At 43.8% G+C, this 18,149-nt stretch overlaps 1 protein-coding gene across 10 annotated transcripts in view; it reads right to left on the reverse strand.

Annotated features, from left to right (window-relative positions):
- The window catches only part of ANKIB1 (ankyrin repeat and IBR domain containing 1), a 154,559-nt gene that overhangs the window by 75,195 nt on the left and 61,215 nt on the right, over positions 1-18,149 (reverse strand). For all 10 annotated transcript variants that reach the window (XM_073333976.2, XM_073333978.2, XM_073333979.2 and 7 more), the window contains 2 exons: positions 7,390-7,572; positions 193-310 (listed from right to left, as the gene is read on the reverse strand). In XM_073333976.2, the coding sequence (XP_073190077.1) occupies positions 193-310; positions 7,390-7,572 (301 nt within the window). The remainder of the gene's footprint in view (positions 1-192; positions 311-7,389; positions 7,573-18,149) is intronic.

The following is an 18,149-nucleotide window of genomic DNA, read 5'->3' on the forward strand; positions in this document are numbered from 1 at the left end:
ATGATACTGCTTGGCAAACTATCCCAAGAGTGGGAATGTACTCGAAAAAGAATACACATTTTCTTAATAATTATTTTCTCTTTTTCTTTCAATTATAGCTAGGAAAAAAAGAAAAAAACCCCATGAACATGACTTTTATTTTGCTGAGACAATTTCTAAAACTGTCTGAATACTTTATTAGTTTTTGATTACCATGTGCCCGAAGAAGAGCTTCTGCAGTAAACAGTGGGGCCTGAAGCATGTCTGCAGATTCCACTATCAGCATATCCTTTAGCCTTCGCAAATCCTGAAGTCTTAGTCCCTCATATGGCTTTGAAAAGAAAAAAAGACAGGTTAGCTCTTCAGAAGTAGAGATTTTCCAGTGAACCAATAATTTTGCATTAAACTGGCAACAACAATTTAAACATTTCTACTACCTAACAATTCTCTCAAACTGCAGATGGAGAGACTACTCTCTTGATAGGTTAGTTGGAGAAGAATTCTTTAGTTTGACGCATGACTGTGCAGATTGACAACTATATCAAATTCTATGAAGACACTGTAATCTGGTGATGTTTATTTATAGTGCATCAACTTTACGCATTTCAAAGCCAAAAGAAGCTATATCTACAGTTCTCTGATATTTCTAGAGTTCAGTCATTGAGACGGTCTCAATCTACGTCAAATGATTAAAAAAAGAAAAGAATCTAAATTACTAGGTTTGCATGGAACCCAGCTGGTGATATGGATGAAGACAGGAAATCCAATAATTTTTATTGGAAAAGTTAACTCATTAGGTAGCCAGTAGAATTCTGGAGCTGTTCAAAATCTATTCCTGAGGGATGGATAAGAAAAGAATGCTAGATCCAGGATTATCTGAAGTAAGATATTACTTGGCCTGGCAAAAATGCAAACACAGGTAGCAGCTGGATTACTTTTTAGTGACCTCATATGTTTGAAGGCCATTACCTTGGCATTATCTTGGGGACAGAAATGCTGAAGACTTGGATAGAAAGAAAGGGAAGGTATAATTGGCTGGTGTCAGACTGCAGGTCACGTGAGGCAGCACGCACCTAGTAAGAAGTGGGAATGGAGGTAATTGATTGTTTGATTGGTCTGAGCATACAGCTATAGGTGGCTGATCCATTGCAAGTACAGAAGTTCAACTGTGCAGTTTGGGCAGCAGTGGCAATGGACTTCACCACCTTAAGTGGTGAGAACCAGTTTCAATCCCCCTGCTAGTTTCAGGGTGGCATCTTCTCTTACAGTGTTAGCAATAGGGTCAGGTGGAAAGGCAAAAAGGCAGCAACTCTGAGGTCACAGTCCAGCTCCTATGGCCAAGATATGAGAGCTGCATCCTTACTCCTTAAAAATAACACAGGAAAAAATAAAGTCTATATTAAGTCTTTATATGCCCATGCAGACACCATCCAGGAGAGAAGGAAGGGACCAAAAAATGAAAAATTGGCTTTTTAATAGTTTTTTATAATTCACATTTACACTACAGTAAACAAAAGAGTCCATCTCATACACTGGACATCCACAATAAACCCTCAAAAAATACATCTAATAAACAAACTCCAGTAATTACGTACAAGCAGTAGGATCCATCAGCAACATAAACTAGCCTCAATTGATGATAGAGCCTACTCTCCTTATTGGTACTGGCCAATTCCCCAGACTAGTGTAAACAGAAGAAATGGACCCAGAGCCCTGCTTCTTCTTTGCCCTCTTTGGGAAAGCATGATGGAAGTGGTTCCTGCATTTCCTTATGTGGGCTGCACAAACCGGGGAGAGTTTCCTTGTGCCTTCCTGTTGGTGCACACCTATGGAAGGACTAAGAACATTCTGATCCTTAGTGGTCCCTGCTAGAGTAAATCTGGGTCATTTGCTTGACAGCATTCTGGAATTTGACTGACCTATTTAATTTCTTACTAAAGAGATAACTTATGAAAACACGTCAAATTGACAGGCTTACAAACAGCTGGGTGCTCAAGTGATTACATTTGCATGGATATGCTCTAAAAAAATTGGGACAATGACTAAACTCTCTAGACTTTATCTGAACTGTAGTTTGAATTATCATTGAAAGAATATAAATTAGCTTCATCAGCATGACAATCACCACCTTTTAAATCTATAAGGGAAAGGTATTTCTTAATGATATCTGAAACAAGTGTATATTAAAGGAACTAACATTTTAATCTGAAGTGCACAATTGTTCTAAATTATGTTTAATTGGCTGTTTCTAGGTTGAACACTGGCACTTCTCTCTCTTGAGTAGTAAGTGTTATACTATCTCTGTTGGAACGCTCCACACAAGCCCCAGAAAGGATTTTTAGATTCTCTGGTTTTAAGAATTTTTAATTTGCTCTTTAAAGATGTGGGAAATATTCCTTATGACCGTGTTTTAAAAATACATATATTTTGTTCACAAAGTAATACGTTATTCCATAAAAAAACATTAAGGAGACAAAGTTAAGCAGTCAGAAGTCTGGAAATGGTAACTAATGTTGCACACACAGAAAATTTTTAATATGTCCTCTTCGGCAAGACAATATGTTCTTTAATTATATGAACATGTACTGTTTCTCAGCGTAATTCAAACAATTTTTTCTTTGACCTCAGATATATGTGTAGCTCATATCTGAATAACTCGTATCGGCCCAGATCAAAAGCATATTGAAGTCAATGGAAAGACTCCCACGATTACAATGAATGTTGGATCAAACCTTAAGTGCACAGAAGAAATCCTTCAACTCATTCCATCTGCAGAAGCCCTTAGATTAGAACTGAGGTTTGTATTGAAAAACTTGCCCTTTGTGTTTAACAAAGAGATCTCCAGATCTTTAAACTATACTGTAAGTTTAACACCTTAACACTATAATTCACAGTATATAAACTATGGAAAACAGTAACTTAGGGATGTTCTATGTTCTGTCACTTCTTCAACCCATGGAATAACAGTTTTCCACTATCTTCAATTCTTGTAATATTTTCTATATACTCCTCTTTTTACATACACACACATCTGAGCACACACATGCATACCTTCCTTTTATTTTACCTCTAACATTCTGAGCCAGATACAAAAAGCAAAGATACCATCAATTCTTTTATTATCAAATTGCTATTTGAAACTATGTTAAAGTGTTTATTAATATCTTAGTATTTGCATAGAGGTTTTATTTTATCAGTTCATTTAATGTTAAAGTGATTTTTCTATTTTTAATATACTGTTAAAAATTGAGAAGACAAAACAATTCCTTTTTGTGCAATTAAGATGGTAACCAAGTGATGCCAAAATTTACTTTATGTATCATCCTTTTTGTAAATTGGGGCTATATATTTTCAAAAATTATCTGACACTGCCTCTACCACTCACGTGCACATATGTAATATATAAATTTGGAGACACTAAAGCCCGCTGTACTTTTGTTTTCTCTTCCTATTTAAAAAGGCTATTTCTATCTCCATGTACTAATTTTAAGTGGGTTATTTTAAGAGTGCAAACATCTTTCACTTTCTTAAATATGAACACTAAAGTTATGCTTATACTACTTTCTAAATGGCTTTCAATTGGAACTGAACAGATCCTTTCCAAATATAAATTAAATATCTGAAGAAAATGATTGTTTTGTTATTGTGCAATATAATGCTCTGTGTGTCTGGCACAGAACTAAACCTGGACTGGATGATCTGCTCTGAATTTCTGCTTTTTCCCAGGTGTTCCTTAGCATGTACTGAATACATTGCAGCATGGGGTTAAAATGAAAGTGCCTTTTACCTCCTGGGGCTACACTGCAAAGATGAACCTACTTCTATTTTAGGAATAAGCAGAGAACCAGAGAACTATGAATGTGAAGCCATCAAAATCGATGCAAAAATAATTAGTTAAAAAGATTAAATTACAGTGTATATTATTTGGGTTACTGCTAGCCTAACTTCACCTTTAATACATTTTGAGAGAGAAATATTTCTTATATTCTTACACATTATACGTATAGGCAATGTTTGCTCAAATTCTTTTATTGTGAGTTGTTTCAATTAATGAAATAAAAATACAAAATTAGAGGCAAGGGAAATCTTTTGGAATTTTCCCCTGACCTGATTTCTATTTAAAAAACCAACACAGACATAACCCATTTTGATGCTTTTTGTTTCACCTAACCATAAGGATAAAAGAATAGACTCTGGTCATAAAGTTTTGTGTCTCGGTGTTTTACACAGAGCCATAGTTCTTAAGTTTATATCTTGTTTTGTAAATGTTTAATATTCCTATGCTTCGATATTGTGTTATGTAGGAACATATTTAATTAAACTATTATGACCTTGCATTTGCTATACATTTTTTAATTGCAAACTCAGATTTAATCATTAAAGGTTCCCAAGATCTGTTAAAAAGACAAAATTAAAACAGAAGTGTCTCTTCAGAAGAATGTGCATTTCAACCAGTACCAATGGAAAACAAGATTCTAGAATGAACTCATGTTAAACAATTATTTTCATCAGAAACAGTTAAATAGGAAATATTCTTGAGAAAAATATTCAAAGTAAGGAAACACTTGCAAAAGTTGTAGAGTCACTACTGACTCCCATCTTATTTAAAGGTGGAAAGCTTTTGTTCTGCCCCACAGCAATTAGAAATTATACATTCTTATGACTTTAAGCTTTGCAAATTGTTTATTTTCTTCATTGCAAATGGTTCAATTCTAAATGTAAGCATTCCTTAGAATTCCTTGATGACATCTGAATAGGAACAATGACATGAATTGGCTACAACCATTTGAAATTAAGATATTGTTACTATAATGCAAGAACACTTAACTCTGTCCACAGGCGATGGCAATAGGAACTGGGAATATAACAGTACCTTTCTGCCTTCTCAAAAAGAAAAGGAGTACTTGTGGCACCTTAGAGACTAACCAATTTATTTGAGCATAAACTTGCATCCGATGAAGTGAGCTGTAGCTCACGAAAGCTTATGCTCAAATAAATTGGTTAGTCTCTAAGGTGCCACAAGTACTCCTTTTCTTTTTGCGAATACAGACTAACACGGCTGTTACTCTGATTTCTGCTTTCTGTCCGCCTCTGCCAGCCAGCAGCAAGTACTCCTTTGCATCAAAGATGCTGCACAGATCTCAGTGCAGGTCCACTGGACTGTATGCGTAAGAGTGCAGATTTCAAGTTGTGCTGGGCACAGATAAAATGGCAGGATTGGTTAGGGAGGGTTAAGATACTGTTGTACTCCCAGTTTTATTGCCATCTTCATCCAGGCAGGTTGCGTGGAAAGTGTCACCTTAACACTATAATTCACGGTTTTCCATAGTTTATATTTTGTTTTTTTCCAGAAATGCTAACCTTCTTGTAAGAGATATGCAAATGGATTTTAAGTTTGTGAATGGGTTGCTTACAGATCTTCTCACTCATTGAGCCCTTCCTTGAGGAGGCTGAGCCAGAGCCTGAGCCAGCACTGATCTTGAGTCTGAGCAATTTCCCTAAACCTCTGGTCTCAGTGTTGTGCACTTGTGGCCTGAGCTAAGAAAGCCTGCTTATCCTCAGCTTCCACTCAGAGCTGAGTGCTTGTGGCATACACGGAGCAAGTCTATTCCTAACTGCCTAATGTAGTTTCAGCACTGTGTGTTTGTGGCATGCATGGAGCATTCCTGTTTTCAGTTACCACTTCAGTTCCTGTGCTGTGTGCCTGCTTCTGGAGCACTTAGAAAAACAAAAGCAGACCATCTGGGGAAAGGATTTTATTTTGGGAATTCTTGGCCAGATGATCCTTAATTTGCAACCCACAATCTATTTTGGACTCTGATGTGGCATAGCTATTTTCAAGGCAATCTACTTACACTCATGTATTTTAGAACACTTTGAAAAGAAATACGTAGGGGAGCTGTATCATTGGAATGCTCAGACCAAATAATCCCAATTTTTCACCAGTGTCTTTACGCTGGTCTCTCTCTTGGCAAAGAAATTTCCAGGCCAATCTGGCTCTGCATGTGCATTCTAGAGCATTTTGATAGTTAAAAGTAGGTCACGAGTGGGCCTTTATATTAGAAACTCCCTGACTAAATGATCTTACAAAGTCTACTCTGGATCTTGATGTAGCATAGCTATTTCCAAGGCAATCTGCTTATGCACGTGCATTTTGAAGCATTTTGAAAAATAAAAGCCTGTCATTTTGGAAACCTGAGATCAAATTACGCAAATTTACCCCACAAACTGCATCCAAGGTCTTCAACTGGCATACCAAATTCCACGTTGATCTGACTTAGCCTGTGAATTTTAGAACTCTTTTGAAGAAGTGCCGTGAAACTGGCATGGTGTTCCACCCTTGCAGCTTTGCCTGTACTCCTTATCTTCCTCTCGTCAGTGATACATGGAACCACACTACAATCAACTCATTCTGGGAGAGAAGGGGTGTGTGTGTGTGTGTGTGTGTGTGTGTGTGTGTGTGTGTGTGTGTGTGTGTGTGTGTGTGTGTGTGTGTGTGTGTGTGTGTGTGTGTGTGTGTGTGTGTGTGTGTGTGTGTGTGTGTGTGTGTGAGATAAATCCCTTAATCAAGCCACTCCAAGACTGCACTACTACCTCTTACCTGGGTCTCTCCACTGACAATCCAATGTTCAAACTGAACCAGCTGATGTGCATTTTAGAGCACTTTATTAAAAAGCAGGTCATGATTGGAAAGCAATTAAAATGGGAACCCCCCCCCTAACCAAAACATACCTAATTTACTCCAAAAACAAATTTTAATCTGATCTGAATGCGCCTATGAATTCTAGAGCACTTTTAAAAATGGACATGAAAATTACATGCTCTCCTGCTTTTGTACAAGATCTGGTTTGCAGCAGTTCCAGGCACAACCCTCTAGACCCAGAAAGAAAAATTAATATATTTTGAAATATTTCACTTTGCAGCTGCTTCTTGGTGGTATTCACTAGTTGAGATTAGAGGAAACATGCTGTGAATCCTTCTTCTATTTCCCCACCTCATCTTTGGGCAGAAAATCGTAAGAAATTGAAAATTTTAGAAGTTGATCATTTTTGGAAGAGCTTTATCTCCCAACTTACTTGACCAAATGACTCCAAATTTGCACCACTAACTCTACCCCTAGCTTTAATGTGGCACAGCAATTTTCCAAGACAACCTGCATTGCGTATGTAATTTAGAGCTTTCTGAAATACTGGGAACAGAAAGCTCTCTTCTTAACTATGGACTCACTACTGCTCTTCCGCAGTGTGCTTAACTTTAAACGTGTGTGTAGTGCCACTGAAGTCCGTGGATCTAAAAGTGTGCCCAGAGTTAAACTCATGCTTAAGATATTTTTGCCTCTATCACCAAGTGTTGCTACATACACAGATTTATAAAACCATAAAGTACACACAATTAAAAGTTTCACTGCACCTGTCTTTTGTCTAAAGCAGCATATTCAGCTTCAATGCTTTCAGCTTCAGGATCCCGTGAGAATACCATTTGAGATTCCAGGCTGAGGGCCAAGTCTTTATGGTGCTGCTTCTCAGCACAGTCACAGGGAGTATCTTTATTTTCATTTTCTGCAAACAAGTCTCCACCATGTTTTACCAGAAGCTAAAAGCAAAAATCAAAAGTCAACACCTATGAATTACTGACTCTAAAAGATGTCTAACATTAATAAACAGGGATCAAATATAGACTAGTATGTAAAGTATACAAAAGGAAGCTTGCATAATTGCAAAGGGATTACAGAACACATTCTTTATTAAAAAAATAAAGTTCAAACATGTTACAGAATGATTTCTATTCATTTTGACTTGTACCTGGGCATCAAGTGTGTCTTGGTTAGCCAGCTGTACTGCAATTTAATTTTTAAATTAGCACCTAATCACATCAGCAATTGGTAAATAAGCCCCACTCCACTTCTTGAAATTTTATAATGCAGCTTTTGTAAAATGCCTGTCACAAATCAAATTCAGAGAAAACTGATTAGCTTTGAAGTGGTGATAAAATGTTGTTTTACCCTTCAAACCTGAAGAATGGTAGTATTTATCCGAAGAAACCTAAGGGGCTGGAAAATTAATCAAGATTACATTCTCTAGCTCTGCCCTTGCATGAGCTCTCCACCCCCTTACACTCCTCACTGCCTTCTCTCCAAAAGCATCACCAGATCCCAACATCTTCTCAATGGGAAACAAACCTTACAAATTCCCTAGATTACCTCCCCTATTAGTCACTTCTTCAGCATGGCATCAATTTTGGCTAAATATCAAAAAATCCACACCTCCATTTACCTTCCTCTGATGCTTTCATGCATCAGGTGGGCAGGGTAGGACCCAGCACTTAAGAGATCTGTGACACAGTCGGAGTGCAGACAATGGGATGGTGGGTTCCCCGTCCTGGGAGGCAGGTTGCATTGGCACTGACTATCACACATGAGTCACAATACAATTATTTTTCTAAGGGTATGGCTACACTACGAAATTAGGTCGATTTTATAGAAGTCGATTTTTAGAAATCAATTTTATACAGTCGATAGTGTATGTCACCACTAAGCGCATTAAGTCGGCGGAGTGAGTCCTCAATACCTTGGCTAGCATTGACTTACGGAGAGGTATACCGTGGGAAGCTATCCCACAGTTCTCGCAGTCTCTGCTGCCCATTGGAATTCTGGGTTAAGGTCCCAGTGCCTGATGGGGCAAAAACGTTGTTGCGGGTGGTTTTGGGTACATATAGTCAGTTGCCCCTTCCTCCTTCCCTCCCTCCCTCCGTGAAAGCAAAGGCAGACAATCGTTTTGCGCCTTTTTTCCTGGGTTACTCGAGCAGATGCCATACCATGGCAAGCACGGAGCCTGCTCAGCTCACCGCTGCTGTTGTGAGCATTGTAAACACCTCGCTCATTATCCTGGAGTATGCGCAGAACCGGGCTGAGACACGCCAGCACGAGGACGATTGTGATGAGGACATGGACACAGACATTCCTGAAAGCACGGGCTGCGGCAATTGAGACATCATGGTGGCAGTGGGGCTGGTTGATACAGTGCAACACCAATTCTGGGCCCGCAAACAAGCACAGACTGGTGGGACCGCACAGTGTTGAGAGTATGGGATGATTCACAGTCGCTGTGAAACTTTTGCATGCATAAGGCCACTTTCCTTGAACTTTGTGAGTTGCTTTCCCCCACCCTGAAGCGCAGGAATACCAAGATGAGAGCTGCCCTGACAGCTGAGAAGCGAGTGGCAATAGCCCTGTGGAAGCTTGCAACACCTGACTGCTACTAGTCAGTCGGGAATGAATCTGGAGTGGGCAAGTCTACTGTGAGGACTGCTGTGATCCAAGTAGCCAGTGCAATCACTGATGTTCTGTTATCAAGTGTAGTAACTCTGGGAAATGTGCAGGTCATACTGACGGCTTTGCTGCAATGGGGTTCCCTAAATGTAATGGGGCGACAAACGGAATGCATATCCCTATCTTGGCACCGGACCACCTTGCCAACCAGTACATAAACCGCAAGGGGTACTTCTCAAGGTGCTGCAAGCACTGGTGGATCACAAGGGATGTTTCACTGACATCAACATGGGATGGCTGGGAAAGGTGCATGACGCTTGAATCTTTAGGAACTCTGGGCTGTTCGAGCAGTTGCAAGAAGGGACTTACTTCCCAGACCAGAAAATTACCGTTGGGGATGTTGAAATGTCAATAGTTATCCTTGGGAACCCAGCCTACCCCTTAATGCCATGGCTCATGAATCCATACAGAGGCAGCCTGGACAGTAGTAAGGAGCAGTTCAACTATAGGATGAGCAAGTACAGAATGGTGGTAGAATGTGCCTTTGGACATTTAAAAGCTTGCTGGCGCAGTTTACTGACTAAGTTAGACCTCAGCGTAACCAACATTCCCATTGTTATTGCTGCTTGCTGTGTGCTCCATACTATCTGTGAGAATAAGGGGAAGACGTTTATGGCGGGGTGGGAGGTTGAGGCAAATCGCCTGGCAGACGATTTTTGAGCAGCCAGACACCAGGGCAATTAGAAGAGCACAGCTAGGCGCACTGTGCATCAGAGGCTTTGAAAACCAGTTTCATGACTGATCAGGCTACAGTGTGACAGTTGTGTGTGTGTCTCCTTGCTGCAAACCCGTCCCTTTGTTGATTTTAATTTCCTGTAAGCCAACCACCCTCTCCGCTTCCATCACAGCTGGCAAAGGAAATAGTGTAACTATTGTTTTGAAACCATGCATTCATTCTTTATTAATTCAAAACAAGTGAGATAACTGACACGGTAGCCTGCGTGTGGTGGGATGCGGGAGGAGGGAAGGACAAGGCCACATTGCTTACTGTAGCCACACTACAAATCAAAACTGTTTGAATGACAGCCTTCTGTTGCTTGGGCCATCCTCTGGAGTGGAGTGGCTGGGCGCCTGGAGCTTCCCCCGCCCCGCGTTCTTGGGCGCCTGGGTGAGGAGGATATGGAACTTAGGGAGAAGGGCAGGCAGTTATACAATGGGGATCTGTGCTCTTGTTGGCTTTCCTGCAGTTCCAACAGATGCTTCATCATGTCAGTTTGCTCCCCCATCTGTCATATGTTCTTTGTTCTCTCATCTTCTTCTCCAGGGGAGAAGTGCATGCAATGGAGTATCTTGTTTTGGTAGGGTCATAGATGGTTTTTATTTTAAATGTGTGTGTTATGTATCTATGTTAGACATGGCAAGGTTAATGAAAGGCGCCTTGCATTTGGAACAAAGGTGCTGAGGTTTGTAAGAATTCCTGGGCCAGTTCATGTTAGGCTCAGGCTGGCCCCTGATAAAGTTCTGCTCAAAGCCAAGCTTTAATCAAGTAAACACATTTTCAAGAAATAAGAGATTTAATCCTCCTTATTTGATAGATTGCAATTAAAAGCTCCAGCCAGGCTATCAATATTTCCCATAGTAATAGTCTTGCTAGGGTTGTCTTCTGTTTACATTTTATTTTTGATGGATATTTTTCTTTATTTTTAATCACATGCCTACTAGTTTGTTTTTGTTAAGGCATTTGTAAATGGAGGTTGTAAAACTTACTTGTAACTGGAAGTTCTTTGAGATGTGTGGTCCCTATCTGTATTCACACGTGGGTATGCATGGGTGCCAGACTGGAGATTAACAAGCAGCATCAATTGGCTTTCACATGCACAGTTGCTCTTCTCATGCTCCAGACCAAAGGTATAAGAGCCAATGTGGGCTAACTCCTCTCCAGTTCCTCTTCTTACAGCAAATCCAATATGATCCAAGGCAGAGGGGACAGAGAGCATATAGTGGAATACAGACAGGGACCACACATCATGAAGAACTTCCACTTATTCTTTGAGCGCTGGTCCATAAGTCTATTCCACACGTCAGTAACTGACAAGCAGTACTCAGATCAGAGGTTGATGTGAAGATGCCAGCAACAAAGATGTTTGAAGAACTGCAGTCCCCATTACTGCATCCACAGTGGAGGCCTGAACTAGCACATAATATTTTGTGAACATGTGAATAGAACTCCAGGTTGTTGCTCTGAATATGTCTAGTATAAGTACCTCCTGTAGAGATACTGTAGAAGTAGCTTGTGCTCTTGGGGGAGGGACATATGCTAATTGGTAGCACAAAATGATCCAACCAAAGTCCATTTAGGGATTCTCTGAGAAGATATTGCTTGTCTTTGCAACCTTTCTGCTACAGCGAGAAACAGTCTTGGTCATTTTCTAATTCATTTGGTCCTTTGCAGGTAGAATGCTGGGACATGTCTACAATCCAAGGAATGAAGTCTTTTCTCTTCAACCGAAGCCTGGGGTTTCAGGAAGAAATAAGAGCAGCTAAAAATGCAACTTTCATTGAAAGGGGGGGCATAGAGTGTGTTGCCAAAGATTCAAATGGTGGTCTAGTGAGTATTGTCAGGATGAGACTGAGGTTCCACTAAGGTGTAGGCCTGACCACTGCTGGAAAGATCCTGACTAAGCCCTTCATTAATCTGTTTGTTGGGCAAGTAAAAATTGAACACCCATCTACTGAAGGAAGGCAGGAAATGATTGTGGCGAGATGGACCAGCAGTGAACTGATGGAAAGACCCAAGTTCTTCAATGACAGAAGATAATCTAAAGTGACTGGAATATCTGCAGAGCCTGAGGAAGATTGACTGTGCTGTGCTCAGGTAGAAAAATGTCTCCATTTAGCTAGACAGCAGTTCAGAATCTTTCCTATTTTGAGTAAGAATGGTTTGGACGACTTCCGAACATGAACATTGTAGATCTGATGCCATTTCAAACACCACACCGTGAAGTGAACTGGATCTGAATTGGGGTGTCTGATTTTGCAGTCTTCCTAAGTTAGAAGATCTGGGAAGAGGAGGTTACTTACCTGTAACTGGATGTTCTTCGAGATGTGTGATCCCTATCTGTATTTCACATGTGGATGTGCATGTATGCCATGCACCTGAGTCCAGAAGTGTTTCCTAGTAGCGTTCATAGACCTGCAAGCGCGTAGTGTGTCTCCTCGTGCCCCTAGCCAAGGGTATAAGAGGTAGCATATGTCGACACCACTCCAGTTTCTCCTCTTAACATTGCATCCTCTAGTCTGAAGCAGAAGGGAAGAAGGGCAGGTAGTGGAATATAGATAGGAACTACGCATCTCAAGAACCTCCAATTACAGATAAGTGACAACCTCTTCTTCTTCGAGTGATGGTCCCTATGTGTATTCCACTCGTGGGTGACTTGAAAGCAGTGATCAGTGCGGAGGTGGGTACAAGGATGCCAATGGAACTGCCATTGGCAATACAGCGTGGCCCACGTCTGAACGCGTTACGGAGTAGTATGCTGTAAATGTGCGGACAGAGCACCATATTGTGACTCAGCAGATGTCCTGCCATGACACATCCGCCAGTGAGGCTAAGGAGGCAGACTCCACCCACGTAGAATGCACTGTGACTCTGCCAGGAGAAGGTAGGTTGGAGTACTTGTAGCATTCAAGGATGCACCCCGACACTCATTTAGCGATTCACTGGGATGAGAGGGCTTGTCTCTTTGACCGTCTGATGATGGCAACAAAAAGTTTAGGTGACTTCCAAAAGAGGCAAGTCCTGTGGAGGTAGAATATTCAGGCATGGATGCCAAGGAGGTACAGAGTTCTGTCGGCGGGAGAGGTGTGTGGCTTTGGGTAGAACACAGGCAAGTGCATGGATTGACTGAGGTGGAATTCGGACACCTTCTCCTTGTTAAATATCATGTGGTGCGGGGGGGGGGGGGGGGGGGATCTGGCATCATGGCAGCAAGCTTGCCGACATGCCTGCCCGAGGTAATGGCAAATAAGAATGCCACTTGCATTCCTTTCCTTACCCATCCAGGCTAATAGCCATTAATGGACTTAACCTCCATGAATTTATCTTGTTCCCTTTTAAACCCTGCTATAGTCCTAGCCTTCTCGACCTCCTCGGGCAAGGAGTTCCACAGGTTGACTGTGCACTGTGTGAAGAACAACTTCCTTTTATTTGTTTTAAACCTGCTGCCCATTAATTTCATTTGGTGAAAAGGAACGTTGTCCCTAGCCTCTGTTTGTCAGAGGGTGGAGATGCATGGCAGGAGAGAGATCACTTGATCGTTACCTGTTAGGTTCATTCCCTCTGGGGCACCTGGCATTGGCCACTGTCAGCAGACAGGATACTGGGCTGGATGGACCTTTGGTCTGACCCAGTATGGTCATTCTTATGTTCTTATGTTGCATAGAGAACATGTTGCCGTTGGTTCAAAGGGTGGTCTCATGAGGGCAGAAAGAATGAGGTTGAGGTCCCATGAGGGCATGAGCTTCATCATCAATGGAAAGGTGTTGATCAAGCCCTTCTTGAAGTACACAGTGATGGGGTGTGTAAAGACGGACAGGCCATCCATTGCAGGAGAAAGGTGCTAAGTGCTGCCAGATGCACTCAAATAGAGTTGAGAGCCAGTACCGATGTTTTAAAGGGCAAGGAAATAGACCAGGATGACTGGGATGGTCACTGTGTCCCCTGAGTGGTTGTGGCGATGGAAGCGTCTAGAAAGCGTCTCCATTTAGTGCAGTTGCATGTTCTGGTGGATTCCCTCCTGCTCTGGGTGAGGTTTGCCAAACCGGGGTGGAGCATGCACAGTCTACACTTGATGCCCATCCGAATACCAGACTGTGATGTGAAGAAGGTCTCGATTGGGATGATGGAGTCATCTCTGACCTTGTGTGAGGAGATCTGGGAGCGAGAAGAGACGGATAGGTGGTCAGTGAACCAGAACTTCTGCGGACAGTAGGGTGCTGTGAGGATGACGGTGGCCTTGTCCCGGCGAATCTTGAGGAGAACCTGCGGCAGGAGGGGAATGGAGTGAAAGGCATAACAGGTCGCCCGTCCAGGATTGGAGTGTGTCACCTTGAGAGCCCTTGCCTAGAACTCCCCTGGAGCAATAGAGGGGGACTTTCCGAAGTCCTTGAGAGACAAAGAAGTCCCACCGGGAGGTGCCCCACAATGCAAAGAGGTTGTGGAGCATGGTATCATGTAGCTGGTTGAAGTATACAGTTTTGCTGAGCGTGTCGTCTAAGGAATTTTGGGGGCCTGGTGCGTGGCCTGAAGTGTGACCTGGTTCCTGATGCACCAGTTCCAGAGACGGATAGACTTGGAGCAAAGAGAAGGAGACCTGGCTCCACCCTGTTTGTTGATTTATGCCACAGCAGTGATATTGTCAGAGAAGCTGAATGTGAAGGGACCATATGAGCGGGAGGAAGGCGTTGCATGTGAGACAGACTACCCTGAGTTCTAATATGTTTATGGGCAGCCTAAGTGGGCTCCCCACCCCACAAGGAAAACGTCTGTCTTGATAGTGGCCTGTGGTGCGGAGGAGCTGAAGGAGGTGCCAATCATGATCTGGAATGGATCTGACCACCAGTTGAGGGAGGTCAGCACAGGCACGGGATATGGTCTCTGCTGGGCTTGTAGGTGGAGAGAAGACAAACTTGTAGACCATGCAAGGTCATCCATGCAACGTTATGTGAGTGCAGGCCACCATACGACTTAGGAGGGAGAGGCATTATTGGACTGCAGTATGGGATTTGAGGTGAAGGCACATGATGAGGGCATTTATCAATGTGAAGCAGTCTGCCGAGAGGAAGGATCATGCTGCGATCGAGTCCAGCCTCGCCCCTATAAAGTATATTGTCTGTGTGCATGTCAAAATAGACTTGGTCTTTGTTGACACAAATACCCAGGAATGCCAGGAGGCTGAGAACACAGCAGATCACAGAGAGCACTTCCTGTTGAGATTGTGCCACCAGGAGCCAGTCGTTAAGGTACTGAGGTTAAGGTATTGTGTGGCCTAGGCATCACATCTGGCCATTATCACTCTGAAGATCTTTGTGAACACTCTTGGTGTTTTTGCTATGCTGAATGGAAGGACCCAAAATTGGTAGTTGTGGTGTCCCACCCTGAAATGGAGAAACTTCCTGTATGACAGGTGGATGTCCATGTGGAAGCAAGCATCTTCGAGAGCCACGAACCATGCTCCCTTGTGGAGGGAGAGGATGATCAATACCAGCTTCACCATCTGGAATTTGGATTCCTGATAAACATATTCAGTAACTGAAGATTATGAATGGGGTGGCATCCTCTGCCCTTCTTTGGGATGAGGCAGTACTGTGAGTAAAAGCCTCCCCCACGGTATTGGGGCAGGATACACTATCTCACACACACACACACACCCCTTGAGGAGTAGAATGTCTGCTTCTTGTTGGAGAAGGAGTTGGTAGGAGGGCGATGAGGTGGGAAGGAGAGGAACTATCGCGCATCTGTGGTGGATGATATCCAGTACCCAATTGTCCGCTGTGGTCTAGTCCCAACAACAATAGGGCGAGATGGCCCCTGAAGATGACCTGTGGTGTGATGCTGAAGAAGTTCACAGGTCTTGACTTGCACATCAAAATTTGGCCTGCAGCTGGGAGGGGGTCCAAGAGGTGGTCGTGGTACAGACTGCTGCTGTCAAAGTGGAAGCTCTTGTAGGTGCTGATAGTAGGCTGGGTAAGATGTGTGTGGCTGCAGGCGAAAGGGTTATTTCTGGTGTCTGTATCTAGGACCAGAGCGTAAATGTCAAGGGAACGTAGCGTGGACCTCGAATTTTTGGAGTGCAGGGACTTTTCCGTCTTTTCATTGAAGAGGTTGGACTCATCACAGGAGAGGACCTCGACCGTATTTTGCACCTCCCTGAGGAAACCAGAGGATTGGAGCCGTGAGTCCCTGTGTATGACCATACTGGTGGCTACTGATCGAGAGGCGGTGTCGGCTGCGTCCACTACTGCCTGGAGGGCAACCTTGGTTGCTAGCCCCCCTTCAACCACCAGTGTCTAGAACTGCTCCTAGTATTCAGTGTCTAGAACTGCTCTAGCATTCTTGTCCTGGAACTCTGTTGGCCTGTTGTAGTTGTTAAAATTGTATTTGGCTAGCAGAGCCTGATAGTTGGCAATATGGAACTGCAGCCCCGCAGATGAAAAAAAACTTCCTGCCCAGCATGTCCAGCCTCTTGGCCACCTTATCAGAAGAGGTGGATTTTTGTGGTTGCTGTCTTGCCCGTTCAGCAGTCGTGTGAACAACCAGGAAACTGGGAGAAGAGCGGGTGAATAAGAATTTGGCCTCCTTACCCCACACAAAGTACCATCTCTCTGCTCGCTTGGGTGTGGGTGCACATGAGGTGGGTGTGTGCCACACTGCATGGGCCTGTTCCATGGTGAACTCATTGATGGGGAGCACCACCCTGGAGAGGCCTGGGGGTTGGAGGATGTCCAGCAGCTGATGATGTCAGTCCTGGACTTCCTCCAAAGGAATCTGCAGGTCCGCTGCCACCCTCTGTAGCAAGTCCTGGTATTGCCAGTGATCATCTGACAGAGAGCGGGAAAGGGATGATCGCTTCATCCAGCAACGAGGATGCTCTGGTAGGGACAGGTGGAATCGGTAGTACCAGCTCCATGTCCTCCCCTTCCTCGTACACCAACGAGGTAAGCAGGTGTACAGGGGATGCCTGGCATGAAACCTGGGAATGGTTCTCGACGTCTCTGGTCCCCAAAGGCCAGAAGGAGGGGGTCTATCGGTTGTGGCAGGCCCCATGGGAAGGATCACAGGCTGGAGGATAGGGAGGTGTGGTTCGCACATCCAGGTTCTGGCCTGGCATCAGGGAAGATGGCAGTTCCACATCCGAGAAGTCCTCTGAGTCGGAGAATGGTGCTATCAATGGCAGGACCATTTGTACAGAAGGTTGCAGTGCAGCATGAAAGGAGCAGTTTCTATGGTAGGAAGAGCAGGGGTTCATCCTTCGGCATGGGGATGTCCCAGCTGAGTGGAGGGCCCAAGAGGAGCAGATACTGTGCGTAGGGGAGGATCAACTTCTCTGCCACTTGGGCAGGGGTCCATGGAGCACCCATCGAGATGGGTGAGGTACCTCGTGGAGTGTGTGGGGTCAGCTGGACTGCAGGACGCTGTCAGAGCAGGTGGTGTCATGTGCATCAGTGAGCATTCTGGATGTTTCGGTACTGGGTTTGCCTTTGGATCCCGTTTGTGTTTGCTTTTCCTTCCAGCCAAGGGGTCTTCAGTGCCAACCTGGCAGGATCCATGCACAATGTCTCACCCAACCTGGCATGGCAAGGCTTGGGGAGGGAATGCTGCACTTACGAGCAGTCCTCTGCGGGGACCTGCTCTTGTCACTGTAAGTGTTTTTTACTCTCACACAAGGACTTGTCCTTGGCCTTTGGTATCAATGGTTCTGCACCATAAGTGGTGCTCAGAGAGGTGCTCGCGGTAAGAGGTGGCTGCTCCACAGGGAGTCCTCCTGGGCCGGGATCCAAGTGTGCTCGGGGTCACATAGCCTCTTCCATGAGATGCTTACGGAGACAGATATCACAGGCTTCCCTGGTCCTGGGCAGGAAGGACTTTCAGATAACAGCAGCGCACATCTCAGCACAGTGAGCTAAGTGCTATGGAATGTCGTTGCTCCTGCAACGTTGTTAAGGCTGCTAAGCTGCTCAGTGCTTCCCTTCTTGGATCTCTGGCATTATCAGGGTGAGCAGAGAGCACAGTCTGCTAATTCAGCAGACCTCAATGTTACTCAAAGAAAGACCGCAGGCTTGGTTCGGTGGTGAAGGCACTCAGCCACGTTTATCGTTGACGAAGCACGATACTAGTGTCCTG

This window comes from Lepidochelys kempii, chromosome 2 (genome assembly GCF_965140285.1).
Source record: "Lepidochelys kempii isolate rLepKem1 chromosome 2, rLepKem1.hap1, whole genome shotgun sequence".
Lineage (NCBI taxonomy): Eukaryota > Metazoa > Chordata > Testudines > Cheloniidae > Lepidochelys > Lepidochelys kempii.